This window comes from Aulostomus chinensis, chromosome 18 (genome assembly GCF_037954235.1).
Source record: "Aulostomus chinensis isolate RoL2024-O1b breed Wild chromosome 18, RoL_Achi_v1.0, whole genome shotgun sequence".
Lineage (NCBI taxonomy): Eukaryota > Metazoa > Chordata > Actinopteri > Syngnathiformes > Aulostomidae > Aulostomus > Aulostomus chinensis.
Genome location: NC_141337.1, coordinates 20,683,937 through 20,696,717, shown reverse-complemented (window position 1 = coordinate 20,696,717; position 12,781 = coordinate 20,683,937). Strand labels below are relative to the sequence as shown.

The 12,781-nt window shown below is 50.3% G+C and overlaps 1 protein-coding gene across 2 annotated transcripts in view; it reads left to right on the top strand.

The window, feature by feature from the left end:
* The first annotated feature begins 201 nt into the window (after window positions 1–201).
* The window catches only part of LOC147245627 (voltage-gated potassium channel KCNC1-like), a 73,224-nt gene continuing 60,644 nt past the window's right edge, over window positions 202–12,781 (top strand). For both annotated transcript variants that reach the window (XR_015110246.1, XM_086186328.1), the window contains exon 1: window positions 202–842. Coding sequence is in view for 1 of the 2 variants with exons in the window: in XM_086186328.1 (XP_086042454.1) it covers window positions 300–842 (543 nt within the window). In the remaining variant the exon portion in view is untranslated. The remainder of the gene's footprint in view (window positions 843–12,781) is intronic.

Below are 12,781 nucleotides of genomic sequence, written 5' to 3'. Positions count from 1 at the left end.
GTCAGTCGACCAATCACTGAGCGACCAATTGATTCATAAAATCAGGTCCTCTCTCTCTCTCTCTTTCTCTCTCTCTCTCTCTCTCTCTCTCACACACACACATACACACACACACACATACACACATACACACACACACACAGGCGAGCGCGCGCTGACTCCTCCTCTGTCGTGGCTCCCTCTCCGGGACGGTATAACAGCGGGCAGCGGAGCGCGGACCACTGGTGGATGGGGAAGGGCAGCAGGCGCAGCAGAAGCAGCAGTCGGGCGCACAGAGCGAAGCATGCTCCATTGCAGCCATGACTTGCTCGGCGTCAGATAGCGAGAAGATCGTGATAAACTGCGGCGGGATCCGGCACGAGACCTACCGGAGCACCCTGAAGACGCTGCCGGGCACGCGCCTGTCCTGGCTGACCGAGCCCGACGCGTACAGCAACTTCGACTACGACCCCAAGTCCGACGAGTTCTTCTTCGACCGCCACCCAGCCACCTTCGCCTTCATCCTCAACTACTACCGCACCGGGAAGCTGCACTGCCCCAACGATGTGTGCGGGCCGCTCTTCGAGGAGGAGCTCGCCTTCTGGGGCATCGATGAGACGGACGTAGAGGCTTGCTGCTGGATGAACTACCGGCAGCATCGGGACGCCGAGGAAGCCCTGGACAGCTTCGAGACCCCCGAGCCGGACGCGCCGGAGGACGACCCGGCGCTCACCGGCGGGGCGGACGGCGACCTGAAGCGGCTGTGCCTGCAGGAGGACGGCCGCAGGGCGACGTGGTGGGAGGTGTGGCAGCCCAAGATGTGGGCGCTGTTCGAGGACCCCTACTCCTCCAAGTACGCCCGGGTGAGTGTGCGGGTCCGCTCTCTCCGTCAGGCGCTGTACAGTTTTTGCGCATTGTTGCGCGCAAACTTACCTGCTGCTTCGCTGTGGAGCAGGTTCACCACATGGTGCAGTAAACTAATGTGTATTAGGGTAGCGTGTGACCCCCCCCCCCCCCCATGACAGTTGTAGAAGGATTAAAACGGAAAATTAAAATCAGAAACTTGTGTGTGTGTGTGTGTGTGTGTGAGAGAGAGAGAGAGAGAGAGAGAGAGAGTGAGTGTGTGAATGCAGTGGAAGCAGGTCTGAATCTCACCTGTGTGACCACGTGACCTGACTGACTGGCTTACACTTAAACATTGATTCTTCTTTTGTGGTTTTAGTGAGTTTTACTATTGACTGGAAATACACACACACACACACACACACACACACACTGGAGGCTTCAGCTTCTCAGCTCACACTTGTTGCACGTTGAGCCCTGGTGTGTTTGGGGTCTTAAGCTCATGAAGCCTGCGTGTGTCTTATCAGATTGATTGTGAGTTCAAGGTGAGAAGGTTCTCCTTTCGAATGAGAAGGTTCTCCTTCAGGGAGAGAAGGCTCTTCTTCAGGGTGAGAAGGTTCTCCTTTAGAATGAGAAGGTTCTCCTTCAGGGTGAGAAGGTTCTCCTTCAGGGAGAGAAGGTGGCGGTGTGCTGCTTGTGTGCGTGGTGCTTGCACGACTTTGACTCGTGTTTGGTTCTCACATATGATTTTAGCACCACCATACAAAAGTCCAGTCCAACGCTACCGGGGGGGGGGGGGGGGTCAGTGTGAGTCACAGCGGCCTGATTTATCATTCAGCTGTTAAACATTGCTCGGTGGAAATGGAGCCTCACCTGTCCCACCTCATGTGACCATGACAGCAGTCAGCCAGCAGGTGAAGCCTCAGGACAGTAATCAGGCTGGTTGCTGGGTGCTGGGTGTTGGTTCCCTCTTGCTGAGTGCTGGTTCCTTGTTGCTGGGTGCTGGGTGTTGGTTCCCTCTTGCTGGGTGTTGGTTCCTTGTTGCTGGGTGCTGGTTCCTTGTTGCTGGGTGTTGGTTCCCTCTTGCTGGGTGCTGGTTCCTTGTTGCTGGGTGCTGGTTCCTTGTTGCTGGGTGCTGGTTCCTTCTTGCTGGTTGCTGGTTCCTTCTTGCTGGGTGCTGGATGTCAGTGGTCAGTGACACCTGGATGGTTCTTCCATTCATTTGTGTCCGAGTTTGAAAGTTTAATTGTTGAACCAGAACTTAATGTGTCATCACCATGAAAACCTACAGTCGTTGAGCTGCCGGCCTTGCAAAGCTCAATAGAATCAAACCGTCCGTGTTAATGTTGCACCGGCAGCCATGTTAGCGCCAACCACGTCGTTGTTGTTGATGAAATATCCCTCGTATTTACACATAATGTTATCAACACATTATGAACACTTGATGGGAGTTTTGTCCCCCCCACGTCTCAGAGCAGGAGGCCAGTGCTGACCTGCATCAATGGCCAATGGGTGATGAGCCGCATTTTCTGTGGACGCTGCTGTTCCAATGTCGACAGCATATTGACTCAGTCACTCTCTTGACTGACATGGCAGACACACACACACACACAGACACACACACACACACAGACACATACACACACACACACACACGCAGAGTGTGCACCTGTGCATGAGTACGCATCAGCAAAGGAACAAATGCAGGCACATGCAAAACTCTACATGCAGGGTGCTACAACGCATGCACCCATGAACACTCTATTTCTCTCCCCGCCGTCCTTGTGGTTCTTGGAGGAAACGTTCTGTCCTGGTATCCAAACTGTAGCGAACACAAGTCCCTCAGCTCCTCAGGACGCAGGCGCACCACCGTCAGAAGCAGGAATGAGTCGTTCCTGCTCTGAATGTCCTGATCACCTCAATGGTGTCTCCTGCCTTTGACACGAGGGTCTGACAGACCTCACGACTGCTGCACCGACGTGAACTGAAGTCAGAAGAGTTCTTAGTTGTTCACACACTCCTGGTGCGCAAGCTGGACACGTCACATACGTGTGCCAGTAAACACCTGAGAGTGACGACCGCAGTGCACCGAGGGCTTCAGCCTCCAGTGATGCTTCCCTCAGCTCAGCAGTCTGGGGTCATGCTTGCTGACTTGTACTGACAAAATAACACTGAACGTCTTAACTGACTACAAACACGGCGTCATGGCTGAGAGCTCCAGGCCACAGCGAGTAGTACTTCACATCTACAGAGTTTACAGGTTGAGCACATACATACAGATCCCAAGTAAGTACAAGTACAACTAAGTACACATAGTTTGACTTTCTAACAGGACCATGTGGTGCCAGTGAGGAGAACCTGCAGTGTGAACGAAAGTGAACCACGTCTGGTCACATGGTAGCAGCTTTACATTCATGAAGCTCAACATATCAGGAAATTAAATGTTAGCTAGAGGAGGGAGGCGGGGGGGGGGGGGGGGTGTCAGTTGAGGTGACTTTCAAAGTGTTGTCGTCAATAGTTTTGGTGCCAGCAGGGTGACATAAAGATAGGGTTAGGGGGGTGGGGGGACGCCAGCGCAGCAGCGTCCAGGTAAACTGAGGTTATGCAGCTGCTGCGGTCTCAGCTGATTGGCTCAACATCTTGCAGAAGACGGAGAGTCAAGGAAGTGAAATGACTTTACAAAGGAAGACCCCCCCCCCCACCCCCAACAGATTTGGCTGCTCTCACTACAATTTCAGAGCTGAGCTCTGGATTGCTTATTACTGCTAATCAGGCTCCTAAACTCCCCCTCCCTCTCCTCCCCCACCCCCACCAGGTCCTCTCAGCTTGTGCTATAGCGTAGCACTGCAGTCCCTGTAGTAGCTGACTGCGCTGTAGTCTGCTGCAGAGGAGAAGGAGAGAGAGGACGGCCGCTGTTTCTGGTCTGGGGGGTGAAATGAATCCAAAGTAAGGAGCAGCAGCAGCAGAAGAAGAGCAGGACGGTCACTTTCTGCACCCCCTTTGTTTTGTACCCCCTCCCCACATACACACACGCGTCGCAACACACACACACACACACACACATGCAGGCATGCACACACACGCATGCACACACACTTGTTTCTGCTGAGCTGTGCAGGCTGGGACACTCATATCCCTTTATTGATCAGGCCGTACGTCTCAGCCTGTCTCATTCAGGCGGACGGCTCAGCTGGACGGATCCTTTGTAAGCAAAACCTTCCCACACACGGGTCTCGTCCCTCCCGTCCCTCCCGTCCCTCCCGTCCCTCCCTCGCTGCCGCTCTCGTTTCTGTCAGGCAATGCAGACGGGACGGCAGTTTCCAGGCCCTCAAGGAAGGAAACAAACGTAGACATGGTGGCAAACAACCCCTGCTATGCACATACACACACACACACACACACACACACACACACACACACACACACACACACACACACACAGTACAACATTTTCATCAGCTCATTTCCAGATGCAGCTTGTGGAACTGGTCTGGGTTCATGGTCCCTGGCTGGGGTGCAGCTGAGGCCTGGCAGCCAGGTCTGGAGGATACCGAGCTCCTGTCTAGCACTGGTACTCAGGCTGCTGGTGTCATGTAAGAATCAACAAATCCAAAAAGCACCTGACACTACTCAGTGTCAGTGGCTCCGCTGTCAGTAAATGTGTCGTCCAGTCACAAATTTCAGGGCAGTGCTCACTCAGCGGCCTGCATGGGGGCTGGAGGCTAATTAGCTATGGATTAGCTGGAAAATGCTGGTGAGGTCCAAACAACCGATGGCAGCGCCAGAGATTTGGGGTCGCTTGATTGTCTGAGAGGGGGATCTGAAATTTAGTGTTTCCCATTTGGGATGCACAATGAACACACACGCACACACACACACACACACACACACACACACACACACACACACACACACACACACACACACACACTGACTCTGAGTACCAGATCCCACACAGTGGTGCCACAGGAACGTGAAGCAGAGGTTTGTGCCTCCTGGTCCTGGACCAGCAGCTGAATGTTATCAGCCTCGTATCAGAGGAGCGCCAGAACAGTTGGAATTTCGACTAAGACGTTTGCTAACCGTAGCATCTCCAGACGCTATGTAGCATTTGAGCAGTCAGAATGGTTTTGTTGTGGAGCTTCTATGGTTGCTCATACATGCCTGGTAAGTATGACCAATCACAAGTTTTGACAGCGATCAACCTGAGGGGACCATAGGGAGGCAGGTAGGAGGAGCTGAGGAGAGCCGGGACCTGATCTGGACCTGCAGGTTCTCTTGGACATCTTCATGAGAACCAGCAATAGCTTCATGCCCATCAGTTCCTCCATTACTGTGTAGCCAGAGCTAACGGCTAACACAGGAAGCAAAGTCAGATCACCTTTCTGAAATGATTTGTTTCACTGATATATTGATTCTTTTTATTCAACTCTCATAATCAAACTTTAGATGATGACCATTTTTCAGTAAATCATATTCATTCCTTGGGGGCAGGAAGGTGCGAAGTTAATCTATGGTCCATCTTTTTGTCAAAATTATTGATTGGAACAAAAACGATTACAGAGCAGGAAGTCAGTGAAGAGTCTTCAGTGGTATTAAGGGTTGGAATGAGATTAAGGGGACATTATTTGTCATCACACACTTTGAGTCTTATACCCCTTTCACAGCGAAACACGCGGGTCAAAGTGTGTTTTTGTACCCGCGTTTGCTCGCCATCAGGGTTCATTCAAGCTTCCAGCAGACGCGGGTTTGAGCTCCCGCTGAGAGGCTGCGTGCCTGTGTTTGTCTCTCTCGTACGTCATCACGCTGACAACGTTGTCATGACACATAAAAGTGCGCCGTGTCTCAAAATGCCGGTGATGTTCCCATAAATCGCCGCCTCCCGTACGGTTCCAGAAATCTGACACCGGATCTCCTCTTCACTGTGGATGGCGAGCAGCTGACGGACTTCAGCATCTTGCCGGTGCGCTGCCATGATCGATAAAAAAGACGTGAAGATGGCGGTACAAGTTGTTTATCAACACGGTGGCGCCTGCTCTGTTCATGTTAGGGTTCCTGGTTGGTGGGAGTTCCCCAGCAGAGATGAACTCACCTGAGATCATCCACATGGAACTGTTAGAACAACAGGAGTGCAGTGGCGTCTGGGGACATCAACAGAAGACTGACCTCATGGCAGAGGCCCAAACTTTATTGAGACAAGAGTGAGCAGCTCTCACAGCCCCGTTTTTATTATTTATTTATTTAATTTCCCGAGCTTCCACAATGACAGCCTGACAGGCGGCACAGTGACAAAATCGCAATGTGACAGGAAGGTCGCAGGAAACCTGAGACAACGCGGGTTGCCTTTTTCACACTGCAGGCGAGCCGAGCAGAGCCGCTGAACACCCGGGTCGCTTGGAGAGTCGGTGGACGCGGGTCGAAATGCAGAGTCGACCCTGTCAGAGTCCTCAAACACTCACGTTTTTAGTGCAGTGTGAAAGGGGCTTAAGGTTGAAGTTCTGTTCCGTTCAGTGACAGAATAAAACACCAGCTATGAACCACCAAGTCACTGACTCCTCTGTAGTGACACGAGCCGAGAGGTCAGGACTGAGCTCCTCACGTGTGAGGCCCAGGTTCAGGTCTCAGTAACCTTTGAGTCCAATCTGATGGCCTCTAATTAATAACTGTAAACACGGAAACAAAATACAACAAATCAGAGATTTTCCTGTATTCCAACCAGTGATGACAATGAGCTGACGGCTCAGGTTGGGATTCTAAACGCCTGATAACGTGAATGAAAGAACCCCCTCCGACTGACCTGAGTCTCTCTCCAGAACCACTTGGAAGGTGAGTTGTTGCAACATGAAAGTGGAAGAAGGAGCCGTCTAGGGGAGAGAGCCCGGCTTCGCCGAGCCAACCGTTAATACTAATAGTGGTTCAAGTTTGTGCGTATTCAAAAGGCAGCGCCACCTTTGACGGTGCTTTCAGAGATGACCTTCAGAGGACAGGGACATGCTGAAGTTTGCTCGGGGAGCGACTGATCCCAGCAAGCAGGACGAGGATCCTGCACCAAAGTCCTGGTTCCTGCTGCTGCTCAGAGCAGCGAGACCCGCTGCAGACAGGGTGGAGGTCACGCTCACAGCTCAAGTTGAGCGGGCATCGGTGCTCACAAAGGCAAACACTTTAACTTATCCTCTCAAATCATTGACCTTTATTCAGGGATTCATTGAGAGAGCAGCTGGCATGATCTGCCCCGACCTTCAGTGGCGAGTGTTGGACCGTAACGTCACTGCAGGATCTCGGAGCTCTGCAGCAAACATCCCACCACACGTGCAAACCCGCTCTGACTTCTGCTTTGAATTTTCTCTTGTAGTGACCTGTTCTTGTTTTCCTCCTCTTTTCTGCTTCCTCCTGATATTTCAGCGCCTTTCCTCTTGATTTTAAACCCTCTCCCACCGCTCTCCCCCTCCCTCTCTGGTGGTTTTGTTGCGCTATAGGCAGTATATCCACCAGGGTCCCCCTTCCCCCTCTGTGCTTTTCAGGATAATGCTGCGACAGAGCTTTCTTTCTCTATGTGTTACCCATCGTGAGAGCGAGCAAGGGAGAGAGAGAGAGCAAGCACATTATATTTGATGACATGTCAAGAAATAAAGTGTTTAACCTCTGAGTGATCTGCACTGTCTCTCTGGCTCACTAGGGGTCAGTAACACAGCCAGGAAACATGCACACACGTGCACACATTGCTCTCAAGCAGCTAATTGAGCATAGAAAATAGCATGTGCATTAATCCTGGAGCCCTGATATATACCCACACATGCAGCAGATTACTGCAGAATGATCTGCTGTGACGTATGTACGTGCCCGTGCCCGTGCGTGTGTGTGTGTGTGTGTGTGTGTTGGGGAGGTGAGAGCTGCAGCTGATTCTTCACTGTTCTGGCTGCATTTCAACAGCCTTAGTTCCTGCTTGCTAACCCCCCAGTATAACGGTAGCCGGTCTCTTGCTGTTTTCTGACTTACTGGCAGTCTGTGGCTCAGATGCAAGATGTTAAAAAAAAAACACCAAACAAACACATTCTTCCATTTTTAAAGGCTCGGTTCTTCTCTAAGACGGCAGGACACTGTCAGCGGAAAACGTGACATTGGAGCGTGAGAACATCATCTGTTTATTAGGGAGTCTTCAGATGACTTCTCGTTGGTGCTCTGGTTTGAAGTGTGTGTGTGTGTGTGTGTGTGTGTGTGTGTGTGTGTGTGTGTGTGTGTGTGCTCATGGTGGTGAAGGAACACGCCACCATCCTGTAGTGATGTGTTGTCCAACGTCAAGGTGTTTAGGACGAAGGATCATTCACAGAGCTCAGTGGTGGCCTGGCCATGGTTGGCTTGTTGACACTGACGCAGAGACATCTTGACTTCTTCTTCTGCGTGTGACCAGCTGAGTCATGATTGGCTTGCTTACTCACCACACGTGTCACTGGAGGATCCACTGGAAGTCACAGTGGACATACAACTTACAAATTTATTTCATGTAAAACCCCAAAGAAGGAGAAGAAGAAGCAGAAAAGGAAGAAAGAAGTAGGGCGTAAACATGGACAGGCATTTTAGCTGGCAGGCTAAAAGCACATTTAGTGGAACATTTGGTGTCATTGTCATGGTGAGCGGCTCCTGTGATGACTTGAGGACATAACGCTCCGTCTGCACCGCCTCACTGCTCTCCACTGGGTAGGACGGATGAGTCACTGGCAGGTTCCATTGAGTTTAGCAGGTCTGCACTTCTAGACGAGTCCCGATCTCACTCTGGCTGCTGTGACTAGCATGTTTGTCACTGTGCAGACATCAGTAATCTTCTAAAGTCTCTTCAGTACCTTCCACCAGACACGCCTCAACGCTGCCCTCTACCATTGACATTGATACTGCATCTGGCATTAGTCGCGTTAATTTCTGAGAACGTAAGCAACCTTGCGGCCGCAGGAGTTGTGAGACATCATGCACACACTGCTGTGTTGACAGCAGGGGCCAAAGAAGAAGAAGCTCGCCAGACTTCCCTCAGACGCCAGCATGACCTGGGCTACTCAGGTGGGTGCTGATACGGATACGCTAACATATCGTAGCAATCATGACCAGGATGCTGCATCCAGCCCTGAGTATTGATATCCTATCACAGTATAGTGTGATACAATCTTATTGTGGCACTCCTCAGGTAATCAATCATATCAATCACAAGACAAACTGAGATGATCAAATAACACTTCCCATATTTCAGGAATCCTTTTGTGATCAATCTGATGTGATCTCTGATCAGGCGGCAACATCATGTATCAACTTTATATTTAAAAAAACGCTTGATACAGCGTTGCAATTCTGATACCTGACACATATTGATTTGTAGCCCAACTTGTGCAGAGTATTGCAGTATGTACTGCATTATGTCGTACTGGTGTGTATCCTGATTAAAGGTGTCTGCCAGCACTCGGCCTACCTGGTCTGGTCCCCCTTCATGTCCAGCCTCCTGTTCCTGCTTTCTGGTCTTCTTGTTTCTGAATTTTGGTGCTGATGCTGATATTAGTAAAACTGGTAGATATGTTTTTCTCCTTAATTTCTCAGAAATATGACATGGACTTAAAACAGACCAGACATGTTTGCGATAGTGCTTGGAAACCTAAGTAGACATGCGTGATGTGGATCAGGGGTTGCTTGCCGCTCCAGCTTCCTCTCCAGCAACTGTCCTCGTGTCTCCAGGTTCATCCGTCGGTAATGTGACGACCGCTCACTTCAGAACTTGATGCTCATGCAGGCCACCGGCTGCTCTGGAGTTCTAGTAACGTCACGTCCGACTATTGAACGACAGGAAGAGATTTCCTGATCTGCACCTGTCAGAGACCCCGCAGGGGGCTGATGCACCAAAGCAGCGTCAACAGCAGAGCGAGACCACGACATCAGGACTGATGTAGGGGACAAACGGAGAATTTTTCATTGTGGTGAAGTGACACATTTCTCTCCAACAACTTAGCTGATAGAAGTCGATTAGTCTGCCCAGACCTTGATGATGGCTGGAGGACCTGGATGAATACCGGGCCGTAGAACCCTTACGGTGCATGAATGGGGGAGTGTGCTGCGGCGCGGGGCTCTGTCCTGCTGAGGGAGCTGATGTGAGGAGCAGGTTTCCACTAACAGCTGTCCTGTGAAAAATAAAATGCTCTGCATGAGCTGTTTGTTCCCCCTGTGGTTCCCTGTCCGGTGCTGTGGATGGTTGGCACCAGGTAGTCACACTGAAATAGAAGCCTGGCTCAGGGTGAAGGAGTGCTGAATCAGCCACTTTTTAATTTGAGAGGGTTTGTTTTTCTGCATTTTCAGATGGCAGAGCAGTTGCTGAAGGAGACGTTCATCGGCGAATTGCTGACGTAGTGTAGAGACGAGGATTCCCAGATACTTTCACAAATGAAACACAGGCTGTTGGGGCTTCGCAGCAGCATTAGAAATAAGTTCGGAAGCATTTTTCCTTTCTCGTGTCACCAAACAAATGCTCATCTCTGATTAAAGCAAATGTCTTTATTCAAACATGAGCCACATTTCACAGCTGGTGAATTATTCCACCTCAGCCTGATGATCACCAGTTTCTCAATATGGATTTGAGAAAAAAACAAGACAAAGTAGATGAAAGAGGCTGGGTGAGCTTCCAACAGAGTTTAGGTCTTTGCTGGAGCCCCCAAATCACAGAACCACCACTGGTATTACCACACTCACACACACACACACACACACACACACACACACACACACACACACACACACTCACACACACACACACACACACTCACTCACACACTCACTCACACACACACACACACACTCACTCACACACACACTCACACACACACACACACACTCACACACACACTCACACACACACTCACACACACACACACACAGCAGCCAGTATGGCTTTATTTATTCATGACAAACATGACATTTGAAGAGCTTTCTCAGGGGACGTATTGACCCACGGAAACCTTTCATACTCATTTGACCAAAGTAACAGTATCGCTTTAACATTCACTACAAACCCTCCGGCTACACACACACACACACACACACACACACACTTACACACACACACACATACACGCACACACACACACACACACAGGGTATTTCCAGAGTGGTTACTAAATTATGAGCATGACAAAGACTACTGCATTTTTAAATTTTTTATTTTCACATACAATTAGCCGGCTCTGTAAGCTGAATTTAATTAGTGTAATCTTAGGATTTTCCAAAATAATTCCTCCTTGGGGGGGGGGGGGGGGTTTGGGATGCAGTCGTTGCACAGCCTGGGAGCAGACATGAAAACAGGGCTTTACACTGTTACAAGAACACTCAACCTCAATAGACTGAACTCAGACGCACCTACAGCCTCTCCCCATCTCAAGTACCCAAACACCCTTCAGATGCGCCTCTCCTCCTGCGCGCTCTTCCTCCGCTCCGCTCCGCTCTTCCCCTCTAAATATAGCTGTCTTTCACTCCTTCATTTAGACACACACACCTCGCTACCGTGGTGGGGTGGGAGGGAGACAAGCCCCTGCTGCTCACACACACAAACGCTCACCTCTTCTCCATGAGGAGAACCCTGCAGTGCCGCTCATGCCAGTGCTCCACAGGGGGCGCTGTAGCAGCCAGCAGGCACTGCCAAGGCCTGGGGCTTTCAGAGACACTTCAAAGGGAACAAAACCACTTTTTAGGGATTATGTATGAAAAGTTTAATTTCAAAACAGGATATTTGTAACTTCAAAAATGATGCTGCTGTAAAAGTGACTGAACTGAATTAAACCATTAAACTGAAGCACAGCTGCACGTCTGCGATGGTCAGAATCTGTCGCAGGCATGCACCAACAGGATCATGGTCATTTCAACCACGTCAGGAGGCAACAACGCCGTGATTACAGGCATTTTCATTGTTTCACCAAACCAGTTTTATTTTAAAGAGCTTTTTATTTAGACTTTCTTCAGCATTTTTCCTCAAAGCAAAAGCAGAAATGTGTGAATGTCAATGGGAACCTGCACTGAACTGCAGCCCAGTTGTCCATGATGAGATTTTAGCATCCTATGTTTCTGCAAACTAAAGACAAACATCATTTCACGGCAGCATCAACAGCAAAGGCGGTGATGTCATGATGTCCACAGGAGAGTCAACACTTGGCTTTGCAGCTGGAGAGGACGTTCTGATGCTCCTTCACAGCCCAGCTAATGGGTTCCTCTCCACGTTCACTGGGGTCTTGACAGCTCTAGGAACTAAAGTGTAGCCACATCATCATCGAAAAGCTGCAGATAGACTCTGCTCTTGGGTTGTTTTATTCCTTCCTCTGCAGTGGTCCCGTCTTCCATACTATCCTTCTGCATCCATCACGTCTAACTGGTGGAGGAGAGAGGAGAGAAGCACTTCCTGTGGTACCACCTCTTACCCACCTTTACTCCAGAACCCTCCACCTGCGTCTTGGTCGGGATCACCTCCAAATGAAACAGCTCCAGTAAAATTCCCTGAAGGACAGGAATACTCTTCTGGGGGTGGTGTGGTCTTTCTGCATGATCCCTCAATGTGATCCTCCAGCGTGATCCTTCATGGAGATCCATCAGTGTGATCCCTCAGCATGGTCTTCCAACATGATCCCTCAGTGTGATCCTCCAGCATGATCCTCCAGCGTGATCCCTCAGTGTGATCCTCCAGCATGATCCCTCAGTATGATCCCTCAGCGTGATCCTCCAGCACGATCCCTTAGTGTGATCGTCTAATGTGATCCTCCAGCACGTTCCCTGTCTGATCCTCCAGTGTGATCCGTCAACATGATCCTCCAGCGTGATCCCTCAGCATGATCCTCCAGCGTGATCCCTCAGCATGATCCTCCAGCGTGATCCTTCATGGAGATCCCTCAGCATGATACTCCAGCGTGATCCTTCATGGAGATCCCTCAGCATGATCGTCCAGCGTGAT